This window comes from Miniopterus schreibersii, assembly GCF_964146895.1.
Source record: "Miniopterus schreibersii genome assembly, chromosome: 16".
NCBI lineage: Eukaryota > Metazoa > Chordata > Mammalia > Chiroptera > Miniopteridae > Miniopterus > Miniopterus schreibersii.
In genome coordinates this window covers 32,616,101-32,635,464 of record NC_138116.1, presented here as the reverse complement: position 1 = coordinate 32,635,464, position 19,364 = coordinate 32,616,101, and the positions used below count along the sequence as shown (strand labels likewise).

The following is a 19,364-nucleotide window of genomic DNA, read 5'->3' as shown; positions in this document are numbered from 1 at the left end:
GAAAATCAATCACACCAAAGCCAGGAGAGACATCTTGGAGAACAGCCCAAGGGACCACTGAGAACTGGTGTTTCCTGATATTGCTGAACCCACAGAGTGGTGAGATGCCTGGGCCACTGCTTCCTCCAATGAGACTTTCTCCTTACCTTGTAGGATGGGGTCTCTGTGCCCGGGCTTTCAACCTGCACCACGATGTAGGCATGTAAGAAGTTGGAGGCAATCATATCTGGGACAAACGGTGTGTTTTCTTCTTGGAAAATGATGGCCACAATGTCATTCCCAATGTGTCTCTTTCTCTGGAGCTAAACAAAAAGTGTTCCATTGTTATAAGCCAGTTGGGAACATCCTGAAAGCAGAACAGATCTATACAGGAAATTCCTCATTAGTCTATCTTTATACCTAAATCCTGGAACTCAGAGACCTAGCCCTCCAGGGAGCTTTTCATTTTCATCTTTAGAAGCCATCAAAGAGGAAAAAATGGGGAAGTTGCCCAAGTTGTTAGGTAGAGGCTAGCAAGCACCTCACTGAGCTCTATCATCTGTAGAGCTCTGACTCGGGACTCAGGGAGAAGAGTTAAAAGTTGAGGCCCAGCCCTGGCTGTTTTTGCCCAGTGGTTAGAGCGTCCGCCCTCGCACTGAGGGGTTCTGGGTTCGATTCTGGCCATGGGAACGTACCTCAGTTGCAGGCTCAGTCCCCAGCCCCGGTCAGGGGGAGCGAGGGAGGCAACCAATCAATGTGTCTCTCTCACACCGATCTTTCTCTCTTTCTCTCTCTCTCTCCCTTCCACTCTCTTTGAAAAGCAATGGAAAAAATATCCTGGGGAGAGGATTTAAAAAAAAAAAAGTTGAGGCCCAGGTTTTGCCCTGGTAGAGCCTGTAATTGAGCCAGGAAAAACATAAATACAGGTGAAGCTACCTGAGAACAGGAACAAAGCCACCAGCTAGCAAGTGGTAAATCGGCTCCTGCACACAAATGCCTGCCACTGTGGGGTGCAGGGGACAGTAAAGAGAGCTACTAAGTCAGAGGCCTGATGGTAATGTGAGAAGGCTTCCTGGAAGAGGAGATGGGGGGGACACTTGATGGAAATGTGGATGAGCAGGCATGAGGGGCCAGATCATTCTATACCAGAGGGGAGAAAAGCCCAGCTTAGAGAAGCATGGGCCACATGGCTTGGCAGAGGTCGTGGGAGAGAGAGAAATCCAGCCCCGATTCAGTACTCCACACTGTGCCAGGTGCTCTCACAGGCGATCTCAAGCACCAAGCACCTACTGTGTGTCAGGAGCCATGCTGGGCTGTTCACATGCACAGTTTCAAATGTTAAGGCCCTCCTGTACACCAAGTCCTGGCTCAGTGCTTACCTACCCATTTGTTCCTTTATTAAGCACCTTCTGCATGCAAGCCCTTTCTTCACTTTGAGTTTCTTGTTTACTGAGCACCTGCTATACGCTGAGCCTGGTGCTGGGCACTTTTACACAAATTGTCTCACTTATTCCACACACATCATCCCATTCTTGGGAATAGAAAAATAATATTTATTCAGTCCTTGCCAACAGCCAATCTCGAAATAGTTCCCACTTAACACAGGTGAGACTGAAAGAGAACAGCCCTCAGCCGCAGGCGGGGCAGGGGGAGGGGGCCATGAGGGGACAGACACTGAAGGTGAAACACTGAGAGAAAACCTACTTTGGATACAAAGGAATCCGGCTCCCATTTGTTTCTGGAACACTCAGTAGTTATTTTAGAGCCAAATCACAGTCTCATTTGCCAATTTCTTTTTTTTCCAAAGCCGAGCACTATGTTTACAATATTACATCTGTGCTCCCTCCCCAGTTCCCCGTTCAGAAGCGGATGGGCCGGCGTCTGGTGAAAGGCCTACCTTCCTTGCTTACTACCCTAGAGACTGAAGAGGCACAAAGAGTGGAGCCAGGCAAATGGTACAACAGCCAGGGATCAGCTGCTGGTTTGGGGGCTCAACAAGAAAAAAAGCCAGGCCCTCCCTGGGGACACGCAACCATCAGAAGCAGCAGATGACAGAGCGAGCAGGAAAACTCTGGGAGTGGAGGTCTCGTCCAGGTTTCCCAGCTGAGGGTGGGAGGCTGAATTCCTGCCCATGGACAGGTGTGGCATGAGATGAGGATGTGAAAGAAGAAAAGCTGGGGCGGGGGGCTGTCTCGTGCAATAACCAGCTTTACCTCGATGGGGTGGGAAGGGGGGCAAAAGCCTAGGGGCCTGGATACTGAACAGCTGTTAGGGAGGAGGTCTGCCATACGCCAAGCACCATACTGAGCCCTACATTCAGAACCATATGTGATCCCCACAACAACGCTCTGACATGCACAGTGCTATCCCCATTATACAGATGAGAAAAATGAGGCCACAGGGTTAACCACTTGCCCGGAATCACATACCCTACATGCAGAGCTGGTGTCAAGCTGCCATCTGTGGACCCCATCGCGAACTCTTCACCACCACCCTACACAATCAGGGCACCTGGGCTCTGCTCCCAGCCGTGCCACAAGCCACTGAGAACTAGCCTTTCAACCACGCTGAGCTGTAGTTCCCCCTGGTCAAAGTGGGATAACCACAGCCCTGCTGTCCCGCCCCACGTCAGCAGCACTGCCCCGAGGCCTTGGTGAGATAATGCGATAGAACAGGCTTTGAAGAGAAGCTGAACAGACCGGCCTCTTCTTTATGAAGGAGGGCGGCCAGCCTCTCAGGCAGATGGACCAGAAGCGGGCTCTCACCTCGCGCGCCCCAGGCTCCAGCGCCCTCCCGGCCCAGGTTACCTGCTGGGCGTCTCCCTCGGTAAACGGCAGCTTTGTGGAGACGTGAAACATGATCTCCCTGTCCCGAAATATCGTGTACACTGACTCCAGCCCCGTCTGTCCGTGGGTCACATCCAGGCCTCCTCGGAAACTGTCAGTAAAAAAAAAAAAACAGGGCAAGTGCCACAGAGAGAGTGGGGTTAGTGGGCAACCTGGTGCCACCTTCCCTACGAGCACACGCGTCGGTGAAGGAACGAGGGGCCTTGGAGAGTTGAGGGCCAAGAGACTGTGACTCGGGGATAGCAAGTAGATCTGCCCTTCTGAGCAGACGGGCCCTGGTGCTCTACCACAAACCATATTGAAAAAACAAAGGCAACCTGGCCGGTGTGGCTCTGGGGTTGAGCACTGACCTATGAACCAAGAAGTTACTGGATCAATTCCCAGTCAGGTCACATGTCCGGGTTGCAGTCTCCATCCCCAGTAGGGGGAATGCAGGAGGCAGCCAATTGATGATGTTCCTCGATCTCTCTATCCCTCTCCCTTCCTCTCTCTAAAAATCAGTAACAACGTATTTTTTTTAAAAAAGACAAATGCAGAACCTCCATTTCTAGCTTTGGCTGTGTCCTCTCCATACCATAGGGCCGTGTGGGAAGGGAGATCATCCACCCACAATCCCACACAAATGCTGTCCGGGTGCCAGCAGCCCCCAAGGCTGGGGACAAGCCTTTGCTCTCTGCAAGGCCATGTCCATGTCCTCAGCCCAGAGCCAGGGCAATCGGCCATCCTGCTGGATGGTGGGGAGCCCCACAGGAGCAGCCAAAGTCCACCTGAAGAGGTGACAGATGCCTGATTCCTGCCCAGGTGGGTGTCTGATGTTGGGGACCCAACTTCGGCAGCACCCAGCCTGGAGGTATCTGAGGCCCCTTCTCGGGCTATCTCCTCCTCACAGGCAGGAAAGAAACTAAGGGACTGAGTGGCCTTCTGGGAGCTGTCCCTTCTTTCTTTATGGAAATGGTGCTGCTAGCCATGGATATCCTTCAGCATGAAGAAGAGAATGCAGGTTCCTTTAAGAAAATGAGATAAAATAGACCCTGGGCATCAGTCCCCCCAGGCGCTGTAATACGACCCAGAAAATGTGCTCAGCCTGGGCTGGCAGAAAGCACCCTGGGCTGGGAGTCAGGCACTCCGGGTCCTAGACCTGCTTCTGCGCCCGTCAGCACATGACCTTGGCATTTCACTTCATCTCTCTAGGCCCCAGTTTCCTTTCTCTATAAAATAAAGGGATAGGCTGACATGATCTCTAGGGTCCTTCCCGGTTTTCATATACTTATTCCGTTTATTCTAAGACATTATTTTCACATTTTAGTATCTGTGAAATCAGGACGCATCTCCCAAGGATGGCATCTCAGAGGCAATGGAGGCCCTATAACAACAGTAACAACAACGACCACCAGGGCTTCCTCTGTGCACAGCACCCGCGTAAGTGCTTCACAGGATTGTCTATTTTAACCCCCAGCAGCCTGTGGGGTCAGTACTATCTTTATCTCCCTTTCACAGATGAGGAAACTGAGGCTCGCAGAGGTTAAGTCACTTGTTCAAAGTTGTAGAGCTAATAAGTGGCGGAGGTGGAACTGTAACCCGTGTGTGACTGACTCTGGACAGCAGTAATGACCTTGAAGGAAAGGAAGACAGAGGGAAAGAGGTGGAGGAAGAGGAGAGAAGGGAGCAGCGGGAGAAAGGGATCCCTGAGCACCTGCTACCCGGCGGGCACGGAGCTGGGGGTTTTCACGCGCGCTAGGAGATCCTGTTAACTCGGCTGCTGGAGTGGGGAAGTCTGGGCTCCGTCATGTGCCGGCCACGAAGCACACAGGTCGGGCCGGCTCTGAAGGCCCTTCCCAAATGTTGCCTTTGCCAAGGAAAATCAAAGGCCAGAGTTTTCCAAGCAACAGCTCCAATATTCTTTCTATCCACTTAGAGAACCACAGACTGTTGTATAGATTCCTGCCAGTGTATTATCTAAAATGGGTCATTTCCCCCAAACAGCACAGGGCCCTCTTTCCTGAATGCTGGCAGGTGAGTGACAGGGAAGGTGGATTCGTTTCATTCTCAGTCTGAGCCAAGTATAATTAGGAAGGCACGTCTGAGGTGGAGCGGTTTCAACGTGCATCCTAAGGCCGGACGTCAATGCCTTTCAGACAACCTGCCCTCCTGGGTTATCCCTTGGAGCACCGCTCCCTTAGGGAGGAGTGTTGATCGTTTGCTGAAAAACAACCCTGTGTTTCTAGTGTGTGTGTTTAACTCCCACGTCCCCTCCCTGAAACTCAGCTGTCTGCCCTCACCCTTCCTCCAAGTCATCCATGGGGCCGGAGCCATCACTTGGCTAAAACCTACCCTTTGAAGTCCTGCAGGGTGATCGTGTCCCCCAGAAGGTCCAAGAACTCCCTGAAAGCTGGGCTCTCCTCATTGTTCCCAAACAGCTCCTCCTCCAGGGTCTGGAAGAGAAACAGGCCAGGGGCAAGAGTTAGAAAGAGCCTTCTTGGTGCCCAGGGAAGGAATGTGGTTGTCCAGTTACCTGGCCCCTTTCTCTCTCCCCCCTCCTCCACCACAATCACCATCCAGTGCTTCCATCCTCGCCTGGAGGGAGCACTGAGGCTCATTCACAGACCTGGATTTGGGGTGGGCTGGTTAATGAGGTCTTGCTCTTCAAACAAAAGCTGCTGGTCAGTACAAAAAGCAAAGTTAAAAAGCCCTGGCCGGCATAGCGCAGTTGGTTAAGCATCGTCCCATGCACCAAAAAGCAAAGCTGAAGCAGAGTTCTTGGACATGATGCCAAAAACCAACCCATAAGTGAAAAATTGATCATTGGACTTCTGACTAACGACTCCTAACTGGACTATATAAAGAACTCTTAAAACTCAATAGCAATCCAAACCACAATGAGATACCACTTTACACGCACTGATGGCCAGAATCAAGAAGAAAGACAAGTGCTGGTGAAGATGCGAAAAATCAGAATCCACATATGCTGCTGGTGGGGATGTGTAATGGGGCAGATGCTTTGGAAAACAGTCTGGCAGTTCCTCGAAAGGCTAAACACAGGGTTACCATAAGACCAGCAATTCCACTCCTAAGAATATAGCCTAGAGAAATAAAAACATAAGTCCACACAAAAACGTGCACTCGGATGTTAACAGCAGCATCCTTCATAAAAGCCCCAAAATGGAAACAACTGAAAAGTTCATCAGCTGACAATGAAAAAATAAAACGGGGTCTATCCGTACAATGGAGAAATAAAGTGCTGACTCCTGCTACAAGAATCTTGAAAACATTATGCTAAGTGAAAGGCACCAGACCCAAAAGGCCACATATTATGATTCCACTTAAATGAGATGCCCAGACCAGGAAAACCCACGGAGACAGAAAGTCGATTTGTGGTTAAGAGGAGCTAGAGAGAGTGGTGACGGTGACGGAGAATGGCTGCTAATGAATCTAGAGTTTCTTTTCGGGGCAACGAAAACGTTCTGGAGTGAGATAGTGGTGAGAGTTGGGTAATTCTGTGACTATACAACAAACCCCTGAATTGTACACTTTATTTAGATATAATCCACATAGCACTGTGAATTGTATGGTACGTGAGTTATACCTCAATAAAGCTGTTCTAAATTTTTTTAACAGTAAAAAATAATCCAATTAGAAAATAGTCAACAGTCAGCCTTCTTAATCTAGTTTCTTTCTCTTGTTATCTTTCTGTACTGTACAGAGATAGAGAAGACTGTGATTGTAAATAGCATCTTCTGCTATCTATTTTAAGGATTAGGATCCATTGTGATTAACTTTCAGTTTAAAGTTTCTATTACTATGCTAATAAAAAAAAGAAAATAGTCAAAAGACAAGAATAATCATTTCACCCAAGAGGTTATATAGATGGCAAATAAGCACATGAAAGGATGTTCAACATCATTAGCCATTAGAGAAATGCAAATTAAAATAATAATAAAAGATATCCTTACACATCTATCAGAATGGCTAAAAAAAAAAAAAATAGCGACAACACCCAATGCTGGCAAGGATTTGGTCTGGGTCAATCAAACGTTGCTGGTAGGAACGTAAAAGGGAACAACCACCCTGCAACACAGTTTGGCAGTTTCTTACATAACTAAACATACAGTTACCATATAAGCCGGTGATTGTACCTCTGGGGCATTTATCCCACAGAAATAAAAACTTATGTTCACACAAAAACCTGTCTGCAAATGTTCAAAGCAGCTTTATTCATAACAGCCAAATACTGGAAACAATCCGGCTCTCCGTCAATGAGCGAATGGTTAAACAGACTGTGGTACACCCACGCCGTGGAATACTACTCAGCCAGAAAAAGGAAGGAATTAGTAACATACTCCAGCACTTGGATGCATTTCACCAAGTGGAAAAAAGCCAATCCCAACATTTTATATACTGCATGATGCAATTTAGAAAACCCTTTTGAAAGGACAAAATTTTAGAAATTGGAGAACAGATTAATACTTGCCAGGGGTTAAAGACGGGAGGGGGAAGGGAGTACAGAGGCAGAAGGGAGGTTAGCATGGTGACAAAAAGGCAACACAAGATATCCTAAAAGCAAAAAGGGTGATGAAATTCTGTACCTTGACTGTAACCTAAACATGTGATAATTATATACAATGAGATACACACACACACATACACACACACACACATATACACGCTCCAGATGAGTACATATAAAATTGGGGAAATTGGGATAAGACCATGGATTGCATGGCTGTGATATTGCACTATATTTTATAAGACATTACCTGTGGGGGAAACTGGGTAAAGGGCACACAGGTCTCTATATTATTTCTTCCAACTGCATGTAAATATACAAATATCTAAAACGTAAAAGTTTAATAATCTTTTTTTAAATAGAAAGCAAAGCTGAGAACAGGAGTGAGCTCTACAGTTGTAACTGGCTTAAAACACAAAGTGGCTCTGCCTACTGACAGGCTCTGCCCACAGTGGCAGGGTCTGCAAACAGTTGAGGGTTTGGCAAACATCCACAGATGGCCATGAGCAGCCTCAGATGACACAAATACAGTCTGTACAACCACTTCAAGAAGAAAGTCTCCAATAGTGATTCTTTAACACCTCTTTAATGCCTACATTAAACAAAAGAGAGCAGACCTGAGGCTCCAAGCCTTCAACAGGTAACAGAATCTAGTTAGATTTCAGTAATTTATATTTTTTATAGTATTTCTGTTTAGAATTACCTTTGTTTCATATAAACGATACCAATTTTCCAATCAGAGTACCAATATAAATTTTCCTTTAAAAATAAATGCATTTAAGTTGGAAAAAAAAACTTAAAGAAAATATTAAGCAGTTTAGAGCAGAGGTGTGATAAAAACTGTAACAGTGCCATACAGTGGAACAAACGGTATGATACAGATACTGGAAATGGTCTGTGAATGTCTGAAGTTTGGGACACACCGCTCTCTAGGAGAGGCCTGCAAGCTATAGCCTGTGGGCCAAGTCTGGCCTGCTGCTTGTTTTTAATAAATAAAGTTGTATTGGAACACAATCAGGCCAATCATTTACATATTGTCTTTGGCTGCTTTTGCACTACAGAGGCAGGGTTGAGTGGCTGCAACAGAGACAGTATAGCCCATGAAGTCTAAAATATTTACCATCTAGCCCTGCACAGAAAAGTTCCCCAGCATGACAGGAAGGCATCCTGGCCCCAGCCCAACATCCTATTTACCCCAGGTCATGAGGCCTGGGAGAACTACCTCCAGGCAACATACATCTTCTACTGGGAAAACAATCCAGCTCCTGCTCTCTCCAGATTTACACCCAGCCTGGTATTAGCATTATCTTTATTTTTGCACTGGCATTGAGCTTGACCATGCACTCAGAGAGGGGATCTTAGTCATCACTTATATCCCCCACAATGCTTAGGACAGTGTCTGACAAACAGAAGAGTTAGATGGGGCTTATTTATATCCTAAAACCAGCACAGGGCTTTTATGCAACAAAGGTTCATATTAAATGTCCCCAGGCTGTAGGTTTGCAAAACAACAATCTGCCGAGTTGTGTGTTTTTTTTAAAAAGACTTCTCTCCCTGTGAGCCCCCACCTTGCCTCAGCAGCATCAGGTATGTAAATAACAGACAGATGCCTTCTCGGAGGTGGATGGTTAATGTTCGGTAATTGTAACTTTGCTGGAACACTGGACTGTAATCACCTTATGAGAACTGCTTTGGTAAATTTCACAAGCAAAGAGCTTTAATCAGGTAGGTTAGATTAGCAGAGCTGTACAAAATAAAAATGCAATATGTGAAAACAATCAGAGCGGCTACCTGAATAATCTCCCTTAAATTATGATTCATCTGTGTTGGTCTTTCAGCTCCTAACCTCTTCACTTAATTAGAGTGTTTTGAAGTGAACACATGTCTCTTGTGGTCTAATATCTTCAGACAAGGAAGTCAGCTATTATGTAGCCAGACACACATGAAAAAAAACAACCCACAGATAATAGTGAAAGGTACTGTCGGCCTACCATTAGCAGGGCCAAAACTTTTATTCATTTATTAATTCACGTAACAAAAAATTACGAGTGTATTTATACAAAGTCACCATGCTAGGATCCTGAACGATACAAAGATAAAATGAGAGTGGAACCTTCTTTCATAAAAGCTAGGTGAGGAGCCCTGGCCGATGTGGCTCAGTGGTGAGAGCGGTGGCTTCCGCACCAAAGGGTTGTGGGTTTGATTCCCAGTCAAGGGCAGGTACCTTGGTTTCAGGTTCACTCCCCACCCCTCATTGGGGAGAGTGCACGAGGCAACCAGTCGATGTTTCTCTCTCACATTAATGTTTCTCTCTCTCTCTTTCTCTCTCCCCTTTCCTCTCTTCCATTCTCTCTGAAAAGCAATGGAAAAAAATATCCTCAGGTAAGGATTAACAAAAACAAAAAAAGCTAGGTGAGCAAACATCAGCGCGTTCTGCAGGCTACTTCTCAGGATGTTAATAAATATTCAACAAAATTATCAAGAGTCCTTTACCTTGGGGTTCCTAGAACCTTTAAAATGATTCTATACAACAAAACCCCCTCCACAACATTTGTTCGCAGAGTACTTCACCAGACTAAGTGTCTCATGGAACACACTTTGAGAAATATTACTCGTAACTAACTCCAAAGCATCATGTAAGCGCTAAAAGAGACAGAGGAGAGGGAGCAGTGGTGTTTGGGTAAATTTTTTAACAACCAGCTTCCCAAACTGGGAAACAGAAACCCTGGTGTTTGCCAATTACCATGGTGCAAATACTTCCGCCACGGCTGAATTCCAGCTATAAAAACATGACATCGCTGAATACAGATTTAGGAAGAAATGTACACAATTGGCTCCCACACTACTGATGTCTGGGGAGAAAAAGCTATTCCCAGGCGGGAGGATGGCAGGCAAAGAGAGCAGCTTGGGCTAATCCAGTCCCTCTACCCAGTCTGAATTTCCTTGTGACCAACAGTCTATAGATAACGACAAGCTGAGGTAACCAGGAAGAATTAGAATTTACTGTATGGAAAACTACATTGCCACTTAAAGGCTTTGCAAGCCTCTGTGTGAGGTGCAGCATACCTTGACAAGTCGGCCACCTCCAGTCTAGCTCATACATGAAATCGTTGCATTCAGAATATCTAGCCCTTTGCGGTCGTATTAAATTTGGACATGGGTGTTGTACTGGTCGGAATTAAGAGCTTTCAGAGAAATTATGAACTGATACATGAATGAATAGAGTTGAGATTCGTACGGTTCCTTGCAGTGGTGGCTGAGAGCAGACATACGACTGGAACGGTAAAAAAGCTTTGGTGGCTGAGAGTAGACAAACGACCACAAAGGGTTAAGAACCTAGTACAGGGCTTCTGTACTTGGGGAAAGGAAAAAAAGAGTCCCCAGTGAGAAACCACAGGACATAGTGACCAGTAGGGATTTGTGGTGCTTACCTGCCTGGCTTTTTGATAAATGACCCCAAATTTGAATGTGTTCTTGACATCATGCTCATCATAGGACACAATCATGTGGGAGGCCTGGAAAATGCGGGAGGAAAAATCAGATTGTTTATCAACCTGGAGGGAAATGGAAGGGGAAGCACCCATATCAGTGGAGAGTGTGCCCCTGACAGGAGACACCCACACACGTAGAAGAGAGAAAGGGTGAGGTCAGAAGTAGGTGGTCAGGATGCAACTCCAAAGGTCTTAGATAGGTCTCAACCCCTGAGCGTCCCTAATGGTCACACCTCTGGATCACTCATTCCTTTCCCATCCAAATGTGCCAGTCAAGGCTTGGGCACACAGGGAGCCCAGCAGGACTCAGGGAACTGACTTTACCCATGTTTTACCCACAGTGTAAAAAGTAAAGCCAGGCCCCCAAAGCTGGTAAACGAAGATGACACTCGCTCTAATTCCACCTCTAATCAGCAATATGATTTTGACGAGGCATTTCACCTGCCCGAATTTTAATCCCCCTTACCTATAAAGGAGAGGCCTAAAAGGAGACCATTATTAGGAGGAACATACCCTAATGCAATATGCACAGGGCAAAAAACCATAGCCACTAGTTCTATCTAATTTTCTATTGGGCTTCAAAGAGTTGGTCTCTGAGGATCAGAAACACTAAACTGTAATTTTGAATCTGCTGCGTTTACCTGTATAGCTTTGAGTGAGCCACTTAACTTCCCTGGGCCTCAGTTTCCTCATCCGTGAAATGGAGATGTGTGGTTGCGAAGATTCAACGAGCTCAGGCACATAAAGTGCTGAGCACAGAGCAGCTATCATCATCATCATCATCATCTATGTAACCCTCAGAAATATTTGAGTGGAAACAGCTCAGTGGGAAAGAGAAGAAGATTTGGATGCTATTGGGATATTCTTTGTAATAAAAAGAGGGGATCTAACCTCATATTTTGCTATGGGAGAAACAAACCAGGCACGGCTTGTTGGTGGCAACATGTAGCCCATGTTAGGCTGCCACCCATGACATCTCTCTGGGAGGCTCTCAGCTGCCTGAGGAAATGGCCACTTGTCAGCTCCCCCTGGAAGAGCACCGCTGGCCGACCCTGGAGGGAACCACCCACTCGCTCCGGGATGAGTCAAAGGAGCAGAGCAGCTGCCCTGCCGGGGAAGAGGCACCCAGCCATGGAGACCTTCCAAGGAACGTTCTAAACTCTGTGAGTTTTAAAAACACACACACATCCCAGCCAGATGAACATCCCAGCCGGACTAAGCAGTCCTTCAAATACAGAAACATGAAAATACAGCTGCTGCTCCATTACCAGAGCAGGAGGCTTTCCAAGTCATAGTGAGCGCTGTGCAAATGAGCGTCATTAGGTTCTCTCGGCGGATATGATTTGACAACAAAAATTGCCCAACTTGTAGTTAAGTTAGGCCTTTATGATGGGGTTTTAATGTTTGGTTAAACCTCACTAATTCAGCTTTAATTACAAAAAGAAAGGCAGTCTGAATGATAGAAAATGTTCAGTGGACTGCAGCCCGTTACTGGAAAGTGCCTACAGATGCTCAGAGGGCTAGAAAGAAGTGCCTGAGAGAAGGGCTCTGGCACCTTCTCTGGGCAGGAGAGGACCATGTCATTAGCTCAGCCACTGCACAGGGGTAAACAGAGTGTCCTGTCCAATCCTGAACATTTAAGGTGTTTGTTCCAGGAGGTTCTGGGTGTCCAGCCAAGAAAGGGCCTCTCTTCCCCACCTCGTGGTTCATGGCTGTCAGAACTGGGACTCAGAGCACGGACTGAACCAGCCCAGGAGCTCAGCTGCCACAGCGGGCGCAGGCCCCAGCGCAGGCTCCGCAGCTCAGCCCTGCATCCCTTCTCTCTCCAGACCCTGGGCTCACGAGGCAGCAGTGGGTGCCCGGGGCTTCTTCCTGTGGCCAATCTAAAGCAATTCACTGTCTGTGGGTGATTTAAGTGCTCTCATGCCAGGACTGTTCTTGAGTGGGCTGTTGGCTTGTCTTATTAATGCTCCTCTCCCACCCCCGGGCCCAGATCAGAACTGTGGTCAAGATTAGGACAGTTCTAAGGAAACTGTTAACTGAGAACCAGCCAGTTTATTAACCAGGGCCAAACAGGGGCCTGTAAGGCCTCAGAGCTGCTGTTCCATTGGCAATGAGAAGCCAAAGTCTGGCCTTCTGTTTTTTAATGGGGTTCTGCCTCTGCCCCCCTCACTCCTCCATGGTGGCTGACCAGGCCTGCTCCAGCCCCACACCCCAGCTAGAGGCGGGACACTCCCCACTCCAGCCCTGGCCTCCAGGCTGCAGGACCAGCGTGAGGTGGAGAAGCCGCTACACTGCTATCCCTCTGCCGCTTCCACACAGCTGGGGACCGACTTAGGCAGGCCGGAGGCCCAGGTGTGGCCACGGTGGGTTCCCAGTGGAGCAGTTTGTGAAGGGGTGGGCAGGGAGAAGGGAGACGTGCAGGCTTTTCACAGAGACGCAGCAAAACCCCACCAAGATGCAGAGAAGCTCCCACAGAACCCCTGGGGTACAAATCCTCTGTGCCAAGCTGCGGAGCCCCGGGAAAGGGGAGGGGTGATGGTCTCACCTTAGGGTACAGGACAGGGCTGAACTTCAGTCCCACTGCATCATCACAGAAAGCCTGAGCAGGGAAAGAGAAATCACAGCTCAGAGGCCACTAGAGAAAGAACATGGGCGGCCAAGACCTGCAGTGTCAGGAGGTCTGCGTTGGATTTTGGCCCTGCTGCTCACTAATGAGTGGCCAGGAAAGTCAACTAACCTTCTGGGGTCTCCTGATGAAGTGAGGACAACTGAAGATATTGGGCACAATTCTGCCCAGCGTTCCCTCTCCTTAAGTTTGGGCCCAGCCCAACTCAGCTGACCATCCTTCTAATCCCACTTGGCTGACACAGTTTCCAAGTTCCCAGTATCCCAGAGCAGTGACACAGGCCCCTCTGCCAGCTGGTGCTCCTTCCCTAAGGGGTCTTCCATGTGGATCCACAGCTTGGCCATCCCTAAAGCCAACTCTCCTCTGCTGTGGAGGCTCCCTGGCCGCCCTTCCCCTTCCTCCTCTGAAGTCCTGCTCTCCATATCCAGCCGTCTTTCCATATTTCTTGTCTCCTGAACTAGCTGTGAACTTGGGGGCAGAGACCATGGATTATACTGAGCAGCCTCAGCAGTGAGGATGAGAGAGGGAGGGTGTCGGGAAGACAGAGGTGTCTGCCAACAGCCCTCCCCCACCCCCATCCATGCAGTTAAAGGTCAAAGAGTCCAGTGGCCTTCCGCTCTCCAAGGGTAAAGCCCACCCAGGATAAGCCTGCACCCCCACCCCAGAGGCCGGCCCTGGGCTCAAGGAGAATCGCCTTCTCTCAGGGGTTGGCTTTTACCTTTGCAATCTGAGGGATGCTGGGCAACTTGTTCAGTCCAGCCAAGGGGATCCGTTCATGCACTGTCTTCACTTTGGACCTGCAAAAACAGAAGTGTCCACAAGAAGTGGAGTCAATGAGAGGAAGGTGGCTGAGATCACGCCAGACCACAAGGCAGGGACACTGGCTTCATGACTCCCGGGGTCAGATCTGCCTCATCTCACCCAACCCGTGGGTTGAGCACCACACTCAAATGGTGGGAAAATGAAATCCTACTTAGGTACCCCACAGGAGGTGGATACTTAAAGAACCTGCCTCATAAAGCTGTCCCAACCCAAAACATGGGAAAAGCAAATAGTCACCTTCAAGTTCAGCATTATTTTTTGGTTTCTTTGTGGAGTTTTTGTGTTCTCCCAAAGACCTGGGCACAGCTTCTGGATATATTTGGGTTCCGCACGCAATTAAACCTTTATAAAAAGAAACTAATATTTGAAAATCTGGATTTACTCAAAATATAAATAGGATGAAAGTTGCTTTATAAAGGGATTTACCATAAGGCTAAATTTACCCTGTTCCGATTCATTTAGCACATTATGAAAGTGGTGAATTTTTACGAATGCTTTTCTGCATCTGCTGAGATAATTATAGGGTTTTTAATCTGTAAACGTGGTGGATTACATTTCTGTTGAGGCATCTTTTCATGCCATGGGTAAAATTCCACTTGCTTATGTATTATTTTTTTCATTTCCTGCTAAATTTGTTAATATTTTTTTTTAGCTTCACATCTATGTTCAGTACAACACTGGCCTATTTTTTTCTTGTGCTTCCCTAGTCAGATATTGGTATCAGGGTGTTACTCCAGCCTCATTAAGTTGCTGGGGAGCTTCTCATCATTTGAAAGACTTCGTATATCTTAGGGATTTTCTGTTCCTTAAAGGTTTGCTAGAACTTATCCGTGAAATCTCTGGGCCTGCTGTTTTTTGTGGGAGATATCTCGGCTTCCAATTCAGTTATTTAATGATGAATATTTAGGCTTTCTACTCTTTATTGGATCAATTTTGGTCATTTGTATCTTTCTATAAAACTGCCCATCAAATGCATTGATATGAAGTTGTTTGGGGACTGTCTTAGGACTTCATCTCCTTTTGCAGTTGTGTCCCTTCCTTCGCTGCTGTAATACCATCTGTGTTCTTTCTCTGATTTCCTTCATCAGTCCTCGCTAGGGGGTTATCTATTCATCTTTTCAAGTAGATAGCTTTCGGTTTTTCAAATCTTGCTCAGCACCCTAGTGCGCCTTCTCTCTTCAGTTCTGAGATATTATCAGCGGTTCTCTCTCTGGATGTTTCTTCTCCACTGGTTTCTCCCCCCTTTTCTTCTGGAACTCCCTTAAGGCAAATGCTGGCCTCATAGCTTAGCTTCTCCTTCATATACTTTATCTCCACATCTGTACTATGCTCTTAAAGAACTCCTTGATGAATTCCAATTCACAGGTTCACTCTGACTGTAAAAAGATTATGTTAGACTAGATTTTATCCCAGGTATTGAGGGTTTTTTTACTTCAACAAAGATTTTTTTTATTTCCAATAATTCCGTATGTTTCCTTTTTATACCCATGTATATCCATTCTTGTTTCATTTCTGTTCACTGGCATTGATTATCTTGTTTCATTTCTGTTCACTGGCATTGATAATATAATTTATTATCCCTTTTATCAATGCCATTCTTTATATTTTGAGGATCTTGAATATATCTGTCATTCTGAAAGAGTACCGTTATTTGCATTTCATTGGCATTAAATCCATCTCTCATTTGTTGATGTGTTTCTTAATGTCAGCTTTCCATGGATATTTTGGAATTTTCTACCCATTTTTTTTCTATCGTCAGTGCAAGACACCTTGGTTTCAGTCTCCATCAGGGCCACTGGTTAGCACAGCTCTTGAGGCACCGTTCATATTATACAACCTGATGACCTGGACAATCACCTGTGACCATCACCTGACTCATCAAGGCAGCGTCTTGGTGGCTCAGCAAGCTCTGCTGCTCGCTGGCTCTGCCTTCCCTCCAAGCCATCTTCCTTACTCTGGCCAGTGCTCATTCCACAGTGCAAGTCTGATCACGGCATTCTCCTTTCAGGACCTCTCCTATTGCTCACAGGATAAAAATCTAAGTTCCTAGACAGAGCTCATACATGATTTAGGCCTTTCTTACCTTTCCAGCACGGCCGCTCAGCCTTGCACACGCTCACACGTACTAGACACACACATACAACTCCACAAGCAAGCCCCTCTGAACTTCTCTCATTTCTCCATACCATCTATCTCCGGGTCACCCTCCCTAGCCTACAATAATCCATGTCCATAGGAGAGGATAGTACAAGGAATGACTATCTAATGTGTATGGAGTGCTTCCTACAGCCAGGGAGCAAGAGCTTCCTCCTCACATGCATTATGCCTTGGTTAAGCAAACACTGAATGGGTAAATGAATTTCCTAATGGTAACCATCTCTGCATTCCCAAAGTAACTCTTGGCTATAGTGAACGTTTCTGTTAATAGACTGGTTAGATTTGAGTTGCTGGAATTGGTATTTTATTTAGAATCTTTACTTCTATATTCATAAGGAATATTGGCCCCTATTTTTCTTTCTTTTTTTGTTTCATTGGTCTAATGTTTTTCATGAGAATCTTTTAAGCATTGTTAAATTAATTGGAAAACTTTCCTCTCGAACCGTTTAAACAGCAGGAAATCTGTTCCTTATGAGATTAAAGTAACTACCTGCAAATCATGTAGATCTAGAAACTTTTGGAGAGAGAATTCTTTGCAAGCATTTCAACTTATTACATAGTTATTGATCTGATCAGGTTATTTGGAATGTTTTCATTCTACCAATGATTTTATATCCATGGAATATTAAATTTTCATCAAAATATGTCCAGCTACTAGTTTCCTTTCATTGGTTTTGTCTAATACTGGGTGAGTCACTTTGATCTGCAATTTCAGTCTTCAATCAGCTTAAGAACATCAATTATCCACATTTAATTCCCGCTCACTATCCTCCATATTCATTATAATTCTGCTCATCATTTTAAAGTTATGTTTTCCTTTGAATTGTGTGAAATCTTCTTAAACATGTTCTCAATATTACTCACTGGAGTTTCCACAAAATAGATCTTGCTCTTTACTGCTTGTAAAAACATTTAAAATTCTTTTGGGCCATTTTTAGTTTTCTTATGTTATTTCCTCAATTTAACCAGCAAACTTTTCATCTCACTCTATTGCCTTACTTTACCTTTTTATCTTTTCTTTCATACAGTTTATTTTTTCCAGAAATTTGTTGAAAATACAAAGTTAATAGATACCTAAATTTTACTTGGCTTTCTATAGTACATCCTTTCCAAAACTCGATTATTTCCCTACCTTCTGAATGCTAGGTTATGCTTTTTTAAATGCAGAATCTTTTCTTTCACTGACTTGTAATGAGTTTCTTTTTCTCCTACATCATCATCACATTGAAACTTCAAAAGGAAGGAATCTACTCAGGCTTGTTATTTGTTTCCAAATTGTGGGTAGATTCCTCTTGGCTACTCTCACGGCACATACAGAGGCTGTTAAAATATTCTTCTCAGATTTTAGGCTGCAAAACTGGTTGCTATAAGACATCAATTAAATAATCCAGAAGCTTACAAGGAATGACGAAAAAGCTAGGACAGGAGTCACTGCCAGAGGGGCAATTTCATCTCTGCATAATTTCTTCTTTGTGTCTGGTAAAGCCACTAAGCCACGGGGCCAATTTTTTATGTCTGGTTTTCAATTTGGCCTTGCTGTCACTCCAAGTACACCATGGACTGTCCCACTTCCTAGCTGGTATAGGGCTTCTCTCCGCCACCCCATGCCCTGGCTTTCTATGCGGGAGAGTCACATTTGAGCTTGCCCTTGGGCTCCCCATGGCAAGGATTTCAAAAGCTGTCAGCTCAAAACAACAAAAGTGATTCCATTGAAGGAACCCCAATTGCTCCAGGGCTCACCTTCACCGCTAAAGAGTACAGGACTCCCCCAGAATCTCCAATTTCACAGTCCCACATTATACTTCTTTCCAAGGAAGGGGAACTGGGGTCTAACTCTCAATATCACCTACATTAAAGCCCTAACTGTCCCACAGATTACAAAGGGAAAAAATCAGTATGTTACATTCCTGGCATCTTCCTCTATTTTTCAGTCCTGACGCAGCATTTCAGACAGGATATAGTAAGGAAAGAAGAGGTTGTATCTTTATGTTCAACTGTCATCTTACTCAGAAGTCCTACCCCATCTGGGTCTGATTTTTATTAGAAAGGAAGTAATTTTCTTTACAGAGGTTCGCCTGCCTCAGAATCCTATTTGGTGGACATGAGGGTTCCGGCATTGCTCCCTCAGAAAATTGACTCCAGCGGTTTAACTGATTCTTCCTGCCTTGCAAATGTTTAGCCAGGTAAACCTCAGTTTAAAAGATTGCTCCCTTCTTCTTAATTAAAAAAATTGTATTTACTTGGAAGCATTCAGAATGTCAACAAAACAGCTGCAACTGTTTTTTGCAATTACAGAGTGGTATTCAGTTAACAGAACAATTATTCTGTATAAGCTGTGTCGGAGATGACTTAAGATGAAAACTACCATCCCCATATATAACTAATTTGTGCTGGGCACCAGCAAGGACCTGCTTTAAATTTCCAGCCCCCAGTAACAGCCCCCAGACTGCACCAGGCAAGGGCAGGGGCTACTGAAAATATCACCAGGACAAGGCTATCTACAGACACCCGGTAGTTATATACACACAAAAAAACACACTGTACAGTTTACAAACAAATCTTACATGGCCTTACAATTCAGTTTTTTTTCTTTAAAAGGAGTGAGCTGGGTACAGGGGGGTTAAATGCTTTAGAGACAAGAAAAAGGACTGTGCTAGAACCAACTTATTCGTCATGATCATTTCCTCCGATGCCTTCTTCTTCTTGCTTTTCCAAGCCCCGGGGCCGATTTTTTATGTCTGGTTTTCAATTCGCCTTGCCATCGCTCCGAGCGCACGATGGACTGCGCGCTTCCTGACTTTCCAGCCGCGGCAGCTCCCCGCCTCGCCGCCCGGGCTCGGCTCGCCCTCAGCTCGCACGCGGGCATCTCCTTTCCCCATTTCTCCTTCAGCTCAGTAGCCTTCCCTTCCCTAGGGCTGCTTGTCACCTGCAGGGGT

General features: G+C 45.9%; 1 protein-coding gene across 3 annotated transcripts in view; it reads right to left on the bottom strand.

The window, feature by feature from the left end:
* RAP1GAP2 (RAP1 GTPase activating protein 2) overlaps positions 1 to 19,364 on the bottom strand; it is a gene marked incomplete at its 5' end in the record, with an annotated part of 170,890 nt that overhangs the window by 28,019 nt on the left and 123,507 nt on the right. For all 3 annotated transcript variants that reach the window (XM_081161880.1, XM_081161879.1, XM_081161881.1), the window contains 6 exons: positions 147 to 302; positions 2,787 to 2,916; positions 5,157 to 5,257; positions 10,761 to 10,844; positions 13,369 to 13,422; positions 14,168 to 14,246. In XM_081161880.1, coding sequence (XP_081018006.1) covers positions 147 to 302; positions 2,787 to 2,916; positions 5,157 to 5,257; positions 10,761 to 10,844; positions 13,369 to 13,422; positions 14,168 to 14,246 — 604 coding nt within the window. The remainder of the gene's footprint in view (positions 1 to 146; positions 303 to 2,786; positions 2,917 to 5,156; positions 5,258 to 10,760; positions 10,845 to 13,368; positions 13,423 to 14,167; positions 14,247 to 19,364) is intronic.